This window comes from Gracilinanus agilis, chromosome 3 (genome assembly GCF_016433145.1).
Source record: "Gracilinanus agilis isolate LMUSP501 chromosome 3, AgileGrace, whole genome shotgun sequence".
Classification (NCBI taxonomy): Eukaryota; Metazoa; Chordata; class Mammalia; order Didelphimorphia; family Didelphidae; genus Gracilinanus; species Gracilinanus agilis.
In genome coordinates, this window is record NC_058132.1 from 627,623,794 (window position 1) to 627,636,893 (window position 13,100).

At 36.9% G+C, this 13,100-nt stretch overlaps 1 protein-coding gene across 1 annotated transcript in view; it reads right to left on the reverse strand.

Moving 5' to 3' along the window:
* The window catches only part of DNER (delta/notch like EGF repeat containing), a 226,749-nt gene extending 224,803 nt beyond the window's left edge, over nt 1–1,946 (reverse strand). The window contains exons 1-2 of the mRNA XM_044669452.1: nt 1,878–1,946; nt 849–1,145 (exon numbers count right to left, since the gene is read on the reverse strand). Of these exons, the coding sequence (XP_044525387.1) occupies nt 849–1,145; nt 1,878–1,946 (366 nt within the window). The remainder of the gene's footprint in view (nt 1–848; nt 1,146–1,877) is intronic.
* Between the last annotated feature and the right edge of the window lie 11,154 nt (nt 1,947–13,100).

Sequence of the window (13,100 nt, forward strand, 5' to 3'; positions counted from 1 at the left end):
AGGGGGAGATAGGGAGGGAGGGAAGGAAGGAAGGAAGGGAAAAAGGTGCGTGTGTGTGTGTGTGTGCGTGTGTGTGTGCATGTGTGTGAGTGTGTGTGTGTGTGTGTGTGTGTAAGTAGGTATATGTATAGATATAGGTAGCACAGTGGATAGAGTTCCAGGCCTGGAGTCAGGAAGATATGAGTTCAAATCCAGACTCAAATATTTACTAGGTGTGTGGCTCTGGGCAGTCACTTAACTTTCTTTGCCTCAATTTAAACCGAAAAAGGAAACTGCAAATCTGATTAACTTTTTGGCCAAGAGAACCCCAAATGGTGTCATGAAGAGTCAGGCATGATTAAAAAATGACTAAATAACAACAAATATATATATGTATATCTATGCGCATGTGTATTTATATACATACATGAGGAATGATATAAACACACATGTGTGTGCATGTGTGTATATATGTGTTTGCACATGTATATAACAAACTTGATCCCACCCAGCTTTACATTATCTCTATGAAGTATAGGAAACAAATTGTCACTCTGTTGTATGAGCATATAAACATACTGCATAGATGCAAGTCATTTCCTTTTCCCCAGCCAAACATATATAAAGCTGAGAGTAGTCAAGTGGAATTTGTAATTCAGTTCCAAAGTGTTCTTAAAAGGGTCTTTTTACTGTTAAAAAAGCAATGATTGTGCCATATAGTAGAGAGGGGGGAAAATCCATATTTTTAAATTAAATTTATTTATTTGGAATATTTTCCATGGTTACCCTATTCATGTTCTTTCCCTCCCCTCTTCCTTCCCCCTCCCAGAAAATCCCATCTTTTTTTTTTTTAGAAAACTCATTCTCACCTCTATTTCATCCCATTTCATATTTACAACTTTCTGGCCCTCTTTTGGCTGCCAGGTGGGAAGTGTCACGGTTGCTTGCGAGGGGGGCAGGACCACATCAGGCTCCTGGGTGGAGGAGACAGGTTGGAGTTGCCTTGGAGCTGGGGATTCGGTCCAACTAGAGATGGGGAGGCTGGGAGATGCTTGTTCGCAGCTGACTCCTTTATAGCCTTCATCACAAATACAAAGGTATCCATCCTCGCTGGCGCTACAGTTGCCATGGAGACAAGGGTTGCTGGCACAAGGGTCGGCTACAAACTGAAAAGAAACAATAAATGGGTCAATTACACCCTACTAAGCAGAGCCGGGGTACTTAGGGGCCGGGAATGAGCTCCGGGTTGCAGAAAGAAGCTTTTATGGAAAATACATTTTAAATTGCATACAAGGAACCTTCCAAGGCTCTGCCCAGTTGGTAAGCTGAGGAAAGATGTGACTATGTGAGCTGCTAATAAGGAAAAGCTTAATGGACAATCACCCCCCCCCAGCTTCAAGTGCTAAACAATAGCGATTCCAAGGACAAGTTATTTTGGGGAGCGAGTCTAAGCCTGAGTCAACTAGAGCTGAGGCTCTAAAAGGAGATACCAGGTGGATTATTTTTAGAAAAGTGTCAAGTCAAATGACACTAAAAATTGGAAAATAAAGAGATCTCACTTAGCACATGTTTCAACACTCTTTCTTTGTTGGTGTCTGATGGGGGTGGATTTAGCCTCATGGCTTCTCCTCCTCCTCCTCATGTATTGCTTTTCTAGTTACTCCAAAATCTTTGTTTAATAAATAATATTTTGGTGGCATAAGTCTATTAAAAACATGACCCTGGACAAGTCACTTAAACCCTATTGCCTAGCCCTTGCTATGATTCTGACTCAGAATTGATACTAAGATAGAAGGCAAAGGGTTTTTTTAATTAATTAATTAAAAAATACTTAACAGGCATGATGAGAATCTGAATGGAATTTATTTTAAGTGGTAATTATAGAGAATGATTGACACCTTGTAAGAAAGAGAATTCTGGACTTTTAATTTGGTCTGAGCATCCTGGTTCATAAATGAATTAGTCATTCTTGACCAAAGTCTTTCAGAGTCGCCATTTTATATAACTCTAAGATGTTTTATAAAACCAATATGACAAGATCACCTACTCCTTTATCCACCACAATGGTCCAGACCCATCTTTCCCATACTATGAATATAGAGTGTGCTTTGACATTCTCCTTTTGACTCAGTACCTGGCACACATACAGTAGGTACTTACTAAATGATTACTGATTATTTGAATACTTGACTGCTCATTCCTGGATTACAAGACAAGCTAATGCCTCTCTAGTCCATCTGACACTATCATATTCTTTTCTAAAACTGATCTAGAGATAGGATTTAATAGAGATGCCACAACTTCAGTGACTTTGGTCAATCTCTCTCATCTGTGTATTCATTCATTTCTTCATTCAATAATAATTTACTTCCGTTTAGCTCCTGATGGCCACAATCCTGCCATCCTCATGCATTCATCATATCCTAATTGGTACTATATTTACCTATATATGAGTCCTGAAGTTCCTTAGAGCTCCAGAAATGACATCTTACTTCCTTATTTATTATTGACAATATTGCATCCATTATACTAAGTAAATATTTGATAAATAAATGGCCATTTCCCATGGCCAAAGACCATTCCCTTGACCTATAAAACCTCTGGCAAATGTGTATTGATGCTGACAAGGATAAACAATTTAGAAAAAGCTTAAATGGTTCAATCAAGTCAATATTAATGCTATTAGTTAAATAAACTTATCTTGATATCTTTTTGTACCACCTTAATTTTATCCAGTGTCTCTTCTTTTTCCCACCCCCAGATAATCATCCCATATCACTAATAACTTCTTTTTTTTTAAACCCTTAACTTCTGTGTATTGACTTATAGGTGGAAGAGTGGTAAGGGTAGGCAGTGGGGGTCAAGTGACTTGCCCAGGGTCACACAGCTGGGAAGTGTCTGAGGCCGGATTTGAACCTAGGGCCTCCTGTCTCTAGGCCTGGCTCTCAATCCACTGAGCTACCCAGCTGCCCCTTCACTAATAACTTTTTAACATTTTAGCAAAACCAATCAGTGTTTTTTAAAAAATCTAACAAGTTATACAATATTCCATATCCATAGAGCTCACTCCTCTGCAAAGGAGTTGTGGAAAGAGTATTATATTTCTTCTTTAAGACCATACTTGTTCTTTGGAATTTTACAACATTCCCTTTTTTTGTTGTTGGTTTTTCTATTTATATTGTTATAAGCATGGTGTAGATTGTTGTCTGGGTTCCGGTTACTTCATTCTGCATTAGCTCATATAAGAGCACCTTTTATGCACTTCTGTCCTCATCTTTACTATTTCTTAGAGCAGTGATTCCAAAAGTGGGTGCCATCACCCCCTGGTGGGTGCTGCAGCAATCCACCAGAGTAGTGATGGCCACAAGTGCATCTATCTTTCCTATTAATTGCTATTAAAATTTTTTAAAAATCAATTTACAGGGTCGCTAAGTAATATTTTTTCTGGAAAGGGGGCAGTAGGCCAAAAAAGTTTGGGAACCACTGCCTTGGAGCATAGTAATATTCCATTATATTCACGTATCTCAGTTTGTTCTACCATTCCCCGTTGTAGATGGTAGTGTATGGGCGACAGTAGATAGACACATCTACTTATGTTTCCATTTATTTGCTACCACAAAAAGCAGCACTACTGCTGTTAAAAAAAACCTACAAGGCATAGTTCCTCCAGAAGGCAAGCTAGTAGTCCTATTTTTATATATGAAAGCCAAGAAACAAATTGTCATCCATATATAAAAATTTTTTCTAGGGATTTCATTTCCATCAGCAAGTAAAAATAAATAAAGGGCTAAGAGAGCTCCTAGGGAGGCCAGTAGTTGGAACCTAAAAAGAGTTTTTCAGAGAAGAAGAGGGCCCAGGATCATCCCTAAAGAAGCGTAAGCATTTGGCAAATCACACTTTTTATATGGCCTGTCCTTTATCTCGCTCATCATATTTTTTAAGCAAAAGAAATCCAGGATAGCAGGTGTCATAGGCAGTGATGAAGGGGAATAGAAGTTGGAAAGGTACAATACCCTGAGAGCTGTGTGGGAGTTCTCTACTTCAGCAATAGTGGTGGTGTTTTTCAGGCCAACTTGCATGCATTTGTATAAGCCCCAGATATTTGTTATCCCCAACTGGTGTCATCATCTTCCTCCCCAACCAGCTGTCTCCTTGGGTCAGTACCCGAGTAGCAGGGAGCAACAGTACTGGATTCCACAAAGATCAGAGCCTAAAATGGGCATCTTTATTTGAGATACTGGAGAGATAGCTCTAACAATGGCCATGGAGATAAAAAGTGGACTGAAGAATACTAACAGAACAAGCAGCAATTTTTTTTTGAACTACTGGTTTTCCTAAATCTGATAAATGCACAAATTCTAAGTAAAATCAATGAAGCATGATTGAAGTAGAAGGCTAAAAGAAATAATAAATATCAACAAGGATGTGAGGGAGAATTTAAAGACTGAGTCCTCAGATATATTCTTTTGTCAAACGCTCAAACACTGAATTATCTGATTGCACTGAAAACCATAGAGGGCAGTCACAATAAGAAGGAATTAGGGATGCTGTGGAATGATTGATTCCTAATTGAAAATAACAGCTTCATACTATGACTACTTGCCTGGGCTTTGTGTTAGCTTTTCCATTAACAATGGCCACCTCTATAACAAGATTTGTAAATAGGAAATATTCTTAATAAAACCTTTATTTGCAGGATTGGTCATGGTTCCCTTGTCAACTGTAACCACTCATTTGTTTGAAGTCTCCTCAGATACAAAAGTTTTTATTGCTTATCAATGAAAAATAATGTTGACCAATAGCCAGCATAAATTGAACATCTTATTAGATGTCATTTTTGAATGACAATAGCAGCTCTTAGTGATACATGGACTTTATTTAATCTAACAAAATAATGTCTTTCTCTATAAAGGGAGTTTGCATGATCTGTTAAAGGAAAAGCTGGGGAAAAAAAGGGATTCTCGGTCACTTGTGCATTAGACTAAGTAGACACTGGGGGCCTTCTGAGAGTTTGTGATTCCAATTGAGAAAAAGGAAAGAAGACTGGGGGAGAGGAGTTGCAGGGGAAGGGAGGAAATTCAAGGAAAGTTTCAGGGAAGACAAAATTGAATTGAGCCATAAACCACAGGCAGGAATTAGGTGTCAAAGAAAAGGTGGTTTTCCAGGAAATTAAAACTGCAAAAGGCAGGTAGCAGAGGAAACTGAGTAGACTGGAGCAAAAAATTCATGCAGAGAAGTAGTGGAGATCAAACTGAACCTATAAACCCTATAGGCACTGAGGAACCTTTCGAATCTGAGATGGATGGTGATGTAATCACAACACTTTCAGGAAGATAAATCTGGTGGGATTAAAGGAATGAAAAACAAAAAGGAGCCACAAATTAGAAGGCTAAAAGCAAATGAGAGCCATATCTAGAGTAATGGCAGTAGAGAGATAAAAGGAAAGCTAAAAAGAAATATATACTATGAAGGTGGAATAAATGGCACTTGGTCATCAGCTAGGTAAATAAAGAAGAAGGAAGATTAAAAAATGATGAGGATTTTAAGTTTTAATGTTTGGGAATGATAGTGTTTTCCAAGGAAGAGCCAATTTCATTGGTTGGAAGACTGTAAATGATCAGGGATGGGGTGGTTTCATTCTTTGTACTTGTATTACCAGTAATTAGAACAGTGCCTGGAAAACAGTAGGTGCTTAATAAATGCCTAGTGCTTGATTTCTCTGTTGCAGCATTTTTGTTTCATCTGTCAAATTATTATTCTCATTTTCTCTGATGGAGATCTCTAGTATGCGGAAGCATCATCCTCCTACCCAGCATCCACTAAAGGTATGAGAGCCATTAAAACAATGACATTGCCAGTAGTGATCTCCATTTGCCAGGAAATGTTGGACATTTTTCAGCTCAAAATAAGAAAAGTACTTTTTTTTCATTTACTGAAGAGAGCACTACAATGCTATATATACTTTAATGGTATAAATCTATATTGATATTACTGTAACTCTGTATTATGGACTTTAGATACATTTAAGGAATTACTTTCCAACTAATGAAAACCCTCAAAACAAAACAAAAATGCTTTTTCAAAAAAAAATTCTTAGTGTTTTTACTTGAAGTCAATCTATCTGCCCCATTTCTTTACTGTGCCCTGAGTCAATTAATTATAAAAGGAGGCTACTAGTGGAGTCCAAGTGTCAGAGAGTATTACTTCATTAAAAAACTGAACTGAAGAACTTTGAGAGGCATGGACAGACTTCTTTAAGTCTAATAAGTACTTAGGTATCTATTCAACTACCATGTTGCCTCATTGAAATATATCACCTTTTGGGTTCCAGAATGCATCTTTTTTTCTTAATGGCCACATAACTTTACCACATACCCTGTTTTTATATGGAAAGTAGGAAAGGAAGGAAAGCTCAGCTATGAAATAAAGACAAGAAATGAACAGATGGTCCTATTGTCCTCCCCAGTATCTGGCACTCTTACTTAACCCCAGAGTTTCCCGGTAGACCAGATAGCAAAAGAAGAAACTCCAATTCACAAAGTTCTGTTTCAGAAACACACAGTCTGTAAAGGAGCAATTTATTTTTCAGTCCTTTAACTACTCCTAACATGATTCTCCTGATAGAATAATTCCGGTGTTTCTATGGAAATATATCTTTCTACAACAATAATCAAATAATCAATTATACTCTTATTTCACCCTTCATCTGGGGCTTTCAGATAACTTTTTTTAAATAGATCTCTCTGAGAGAATAAAATACTCTCCAACTCTGAGAGTATCATACAGAAAAAATAAAACCAATGAGCCCACATATTCATGCATACCCAAAGCAAGAGATTTGCCACCATGCTGGACTCAAAATATTGTTCCTCTCTGTTATCTTTATTTTTTTGTTTTTTTTTAATTTAAATTTTAAAATTAAATTTTAATTTTAAATTTTAAATTTAAACCCTTACCTTCTGCCTTGGAGCCAATACACAGTATTGGCTCCAAGGCAGAAGAGTGGTAAGGGTAGGCAATGGGGGTCAAGTGACTTGCCCAGGGTCACACAGCTGGGAAGTATCTGAGGCCAGATTTGAACCTAGGATTTCCTATCTCTAAGCCTAGCTCTCAATCCACTGAGCTACCCAGCTTCCCCCTCTCAGTTATCTTAAAGAGAGTTTAGCAACCTCTAGCAACCTTAAGACATTAAGGATGGCAAAGGGGTTAAGGGAGCAAATAGGTCAAAATCCAAAAATATTTCCTTCTTCCAATCTACCTGGTCAGCGGAATATTTGGTACAGAGCAAAAGAAGCAGATTGATGCATTTGGCTGCCAACTGGACATGAATGTGGTCATTTATCAAAATGGAAGCTGCCTTCAGTTATTTTACTCTAATATGATGCTTTATCTAAGATACTTTAACTAGGGCTAATAGATTGGCTAGATATATTCATTTAATAACTATAATAGTGAATCATGGAACATCAAAACTGATTCTCCCAAAAGGTTGATTGGTTATCAGTATGATCAATTAATCCACTTTAATTAATTTCACCCTAGTCTCATGAAGACTTGCTCAGTAGTTCCTTTATATCCAGGTAAATTTTTCTTCTTTTCTTTCACCAAGTCCTGACCTTCTAGCAGAGAAAAATTTCTTTTTTTGTAAATTGTTTTTTTGTGAACTCTTTTCTGACTTAACTTTGTTCAAGATAGTATTCATTAGTAAGTAACCAAGCTGTATATCCTCCCCATTTAGTCCCCAAATTTTGCCAATTAGTTTAGGAAAAAATTAAGAAGATTCTCATGCTCCCAAGTCCCTAAGATGGAAACATGAACAAAATAATGCAGGCTGGTTAATCCAAGCTTCTTCCTCTGAAGTGAAAATGAGAATACAAGTAGTTAAAGATAGCTAGAGTGATTGATGAATCTTAGAAGTGTAGCTCCTGGAATTATACCAGTTTCTGATTTTATCCTTATCTGACCTGTTTACATTAGATGAATTCAAAGGGGCTTAAGTATGCTTAGCCTCACTGGTGCTTCTGTAAAAGGTGCCACCTCCCTTTGTCTACCCAATTAAACAACACCAGCATTTATTAAGCACCTACTATTTTCAGGACACGGTACTAGGCTCTGCAGGTACAACTACAAAAGCAAGACTACTCCTGTGGAAGCTTCTAAAATCCATTGGCCATCCAGAATCAGTTTATAGCCTGGATAGTATCAATTTCATTTTCCCAAAGTTATCCTCAGAAGGGCTTGGAGATAGATGCATTTATCTTCATGTCTACTTCTTTTATATGTAAGTTCCCACATGTGGTTTCCATATTATCAGTACACTCTAGTGAATGTGGCTATGGTTTGGACCCTGGAATGTTGGACTTCATGGCAGAGGAAGGCTATAGTACTCACAAGAGTTATCTCAATTTTTCTAAGATGCTTATAAAATATCTCAATTCACTTTAATTTTTTTAATCATGCATTATATAAAACACTTAGAGGAAAGAAATTGCAAAATCTGAGCCTATATTAGTTATTAATAGAGAATCATGAAATGTTACAAGTTGGAAAGATTCCTAAAGACTGTCTAGGTTGAACACTCTCACTTTACAGGAGCCTTTCCCAAGGCCATACAATGAGCTAATGATGGAATTTATAAACCCTTGTCCATTGACTGAAACAAGATGAAAGGACCAAGATAGAAGCAAGCTTTGATTAATTTTATGAGTAACCGTGTTTCACCCAAAAGCACTGATCAAAAAGTAGCTTGTATATTATGCATTTTCTTCTTTTTCACTAACAGGTCTCAACCTAGGACTCCTAAAATAATAAGAAATCAAGAGACAACATTTAGGGTAACAGTGATATGGATAGGGAAGGCAATTTATAAGCAAAAAAGAAGATGAAAGCCCAGATACCCTGTTTTTGAGGTGAGGTAAAAAGACATTATTTAGAGCCACAATATGTTAGTCATGGTGGGATACCAGTTTCTGTGTTTTTATCTTGGCATGATACTTCTGACACTATTCTCCATCATCACCTATCAAGTCAGACAGACTAGGAGTAGATCTTCTCAAACTACTATATTATGGGCTCACAGGGGCATGGAATATGCTTCATTTAATCTTTTTCTCTCTCCCAGTGCCTAGTAGAGTGATCTATAATAAATAGATGCCTATGTAACATAAATTAAAATGTTTATACATTTCTAATATCTAGAACCAAGCTAGAAAATTATATAAATAAGACAGCATGTGAATCTGATCAGGCAAGAAAGTTACAGCCCATTTTATCTTTAATGGTTAAATGAAAGAAAGCTTTTAGCTTCAACATTTTGTCTTCAGCCTAAATCTGAACTAATCTGTATAAGACCCCTGGTTCAAATTCCCAACCTGAGTGAACTTAGAGACAAGACACTTCCCCTCCCTAAGCCTCAGTTCTTCATTTAAAAAATGATAAGGATGCACAAGATGGTTTCTAAGACCCCTTTCTAATCTAGATTTAAAATCCTGTTGCTTTTTTCATTCTGTGTATATGACATCCTGACAGTTTGTCCATCATAAAATATATCAACCATGAAGGCATCTTTAGAAGCCAGCCACTCTTAATATTTCTGGCTGCAGGACAGAAGACATTTTGATGAAAAGGCAGAGTGTCCCAGTTTTCTGGTCCTCATCTTCTACCTTTAATACCCCAAGGATCTTCAGTTTTCATTGGTGTGTATACTTCCAGCCTCCAGATTGTAACTCATAATCAATGGCCTTCAAGAGTTCCTGGAATTGAAAAATCCATCATCCTGCAATCAAATTGGTGAACAACCTTTCCAAGCTTACTTCAGCTGATCCTCAGAGAACAGACACATAATCTGTCCCTGACCATTACTCAAAGTCTATCCATTTTAGTATGACCTGCAGGAACTTACTTTCTGCAGTGATGATGATGACTCTTGTCTTTCCATTGAACTTCAATGACTCTGGAAGAGACAGTGAGGCTAACAACTTTGTGTAGTTCTGCCTCACTTAGATCCAATTCACTCACAAGTCAAGACATTACCCCATTGGTAAAGAATTGGAAATTGAAGGGATAACAATCAACTGGGGAATGGCTAAAAAATTGTGGTGAGAGAATACTATTGTGCCGAAGGAAATGAATAGGAAGATTTTGGAAAAAGCTGGAAAGATCTGCATGAACTGATGTAGAATGAAATAAGCAGAGCTAAGAGAATACAGTACACAGTAACAGAAATGTTTTACAATAACCAGCTGTGAAAAACTTAGCTACTCTCAGCAATACAATGATACAGAACAATTCTGAAGGATTTATGACTTGAAGAGGCTATGCACCTCCAGAGAAAGGACTGTTAGAGTCAGAATGCAGATGAAAGCATACTATTTTTTGCTTTAGTTTATTTGTGTTTTTATTTGGGGATTTTGGTCTTATATTGAGTATTTTCTTAAACAATGAAAAATATGAAAATATGTTTTGCAAGATAAGAGAGGTATAATCCAGATAAATTTGCTTACCATACAGGAAATAGAGGAGGGAGACAGTTTGGATTTTATAACTTCAGAAAACATGTAGAAATTTTGTATTACATTTAATTTGGGAAAAAATATGTTTAAAATTTTTTTTCAATTAAAAAAGACATTGTTCCATGATGTCACTGGTACTCTTCAAAACAAAAGATAACTAGCACTTCAGCAGTGTCTTTTGGAGGAAGACTTTAGTCTTTCAACAATCCTGAAATTTAGAATTTGCCATAGCCAAGAAAACTGACTGCAAATAACTGGTAAATTATTTTCATGGCTGAAGCTTTATTTATTCCATAAGAAACATTCAGGTATCCCTGAGAAAACCATCAGAATAACAGACTGACTTCATCAAGAATAACACCTCCCATTTTATATTGTGCTTCATGATTCAAAAGTGTCATCCCCATAGCCAATCTGAAGGGAATTGGAAAGAGTCTAAGATATGAGATTGGAAGAATTAGGTTCCAAACTTAGTCCTCCTACTTATTGCTTATATGACCTTGGGCGAATCACTTCTCTCTGGGTTTCTTTTTCTTTACACTTTAAAATTAGTTATAATAATAATAATAATAATAATAATAGCTAGCATTTACTATGTTGCTAAGCACTTTGCCAAGCACTTTACAAATATTATCTCATTTGATCCTCATAATAACCCAAGGAGAATAACGCTATTATCCCTACTTTACAGTTGAAGAAACTAAGGAATTACAGAGATTAAGTGACTTGTCCAGGGTCAAACAGCTAGTAAGTATCCAAGGTCAGATCTGGACTCATCTTCCTTATTCTAAATCCAATGTTCTATCCATTGGGCCATCTAACTGCCTCTGGGATAACAAAAAGTGGGTTGAAAGGTTAGAGTAAATACATCCCATTTCTTCACAATAGGCCTTTCTGTAGTAGCAAAAAATTGTACGTTAAGTGGGTCCCCCTCAACTGGTAAAAGGAAACAGATTAGTAGAGTGGAAAGAATACTGGGTTTGAAAATAAAAGTTCTGGGTTCAAATCCTAATCCTACTAGAGCAAAACGTCCTATCCTGCCAGATTCAGTCACAGTATCAGAAGTTTTTACTTGCTTATCTTTAAATAATCTTTATCACAAGCATTCCATCTAGAATAGGGAGAGGACTCCCCCTGAAAATACTGACAAAAAGCATCAATAAAATGATTTCTCACTTTTTAAATGAAAGAAACAGGGGGTCCAGCTTTAACTACAGACTAATGATCTCTTTGGTCCTTTTCAGCTCTAACTTCTAGGAAAACTAAATGTATTAATAAAAATTAATAACAGCTTAAAATTATTTAAACCATTTGTACCAGTATAAAAAGCTATGTCTGGTTTATTATACTAAATTATCTTAAACTAATCTAAATGCATGTGTCCTAAAGGGGGGGATACAGAAATATTACTAATATAAGGTAATAACTTGGCTTTACTTAAAAGCTGATCTCATCTGCATCCTGATTAAGCCCAGGGCCACCACAAAATGTCTCAAATAAGATTGAATCTTGAATCATTTGATTTTTCTCCCTCTGTAGGGAAGACATTTGCAAACAAAATTACAAAAAAAGTCTGATTTTGTGGTATACAATATGGATTAGTAGCTACTCGACTGCTATAAATATCATTTCCAAAATTAGAATCTTTATTGGAAAATGAAGGAAAATTTTAAAATCCAGAATGCCCTGTGGATTGTTCCAACAACAGCACCGAGTAGCTTAGCAACCAGAGCCAAAGAATCAGACGTCATCAGCTGGGTATTGGACAATGGTTGTTAACACTCCAATCTTACCTAGAATATGTGAGTTATTGACATCCTAAGTTATGAAAGGGATAGTATACCCAGAGACACCCGTAATCTAGAGAAGCCAGAGCTTCTCTACTCTGAGTAGAAAGGAGAAAGAAAAAGCATCTGCCTGTATTTTTAGAGAGTCTCTAGAATCATTCATCACAGTTTCAGCTGCTTTGTGAACTTACTCCATGACCTACCCCTAATAAGTCATATTAATCATGGAATACACTGGCAAAGATGCTACAATAGGGAATGATCCCCAAATTTCTTCAATGCTAAAATGACCAGTGTCATTTGAATTATTATTTTAATATAGCTCTTGGATACTGCGGGAATTCAAAATGTCATTATGAAATCCAATAAGTTAATTAATATGATTGAGCTACTTAATCTCTGTAGGCTCAATTCTTTCATTAGGAAAATGAGGAGCAAATCTCAGAATTGGGAGGGTCCTCAGTAATAATCTATCTATTCAAGAATCCCATCTGCAACATCCACAAGTGATCCTCCCCACCAGTTTTTGCTCAAAGACCTCCAACCAAAGGAAACTCCCCATCTCCCAAGGCAGCAAACTCCACGTTTAAGTTTTTCTTTACCCCAATCCAGCATCTGCTTCTTTGCACCTGCCATACTTTGCCCTAATTCTATTCCAGCAGTTCTCAAAGGTTCTCAGAGTACAGTCCATGGATACTTGGAGGTCCTCAAGACCCTTTCAGCGGGTCTCCTGATTCAAAATCATTTTCATTACAATGCTCGGATTGGATATGCTATAAAAAATATTCCTCCCTTCTCCCATTGCCTTTGAGGTCATCTTTCC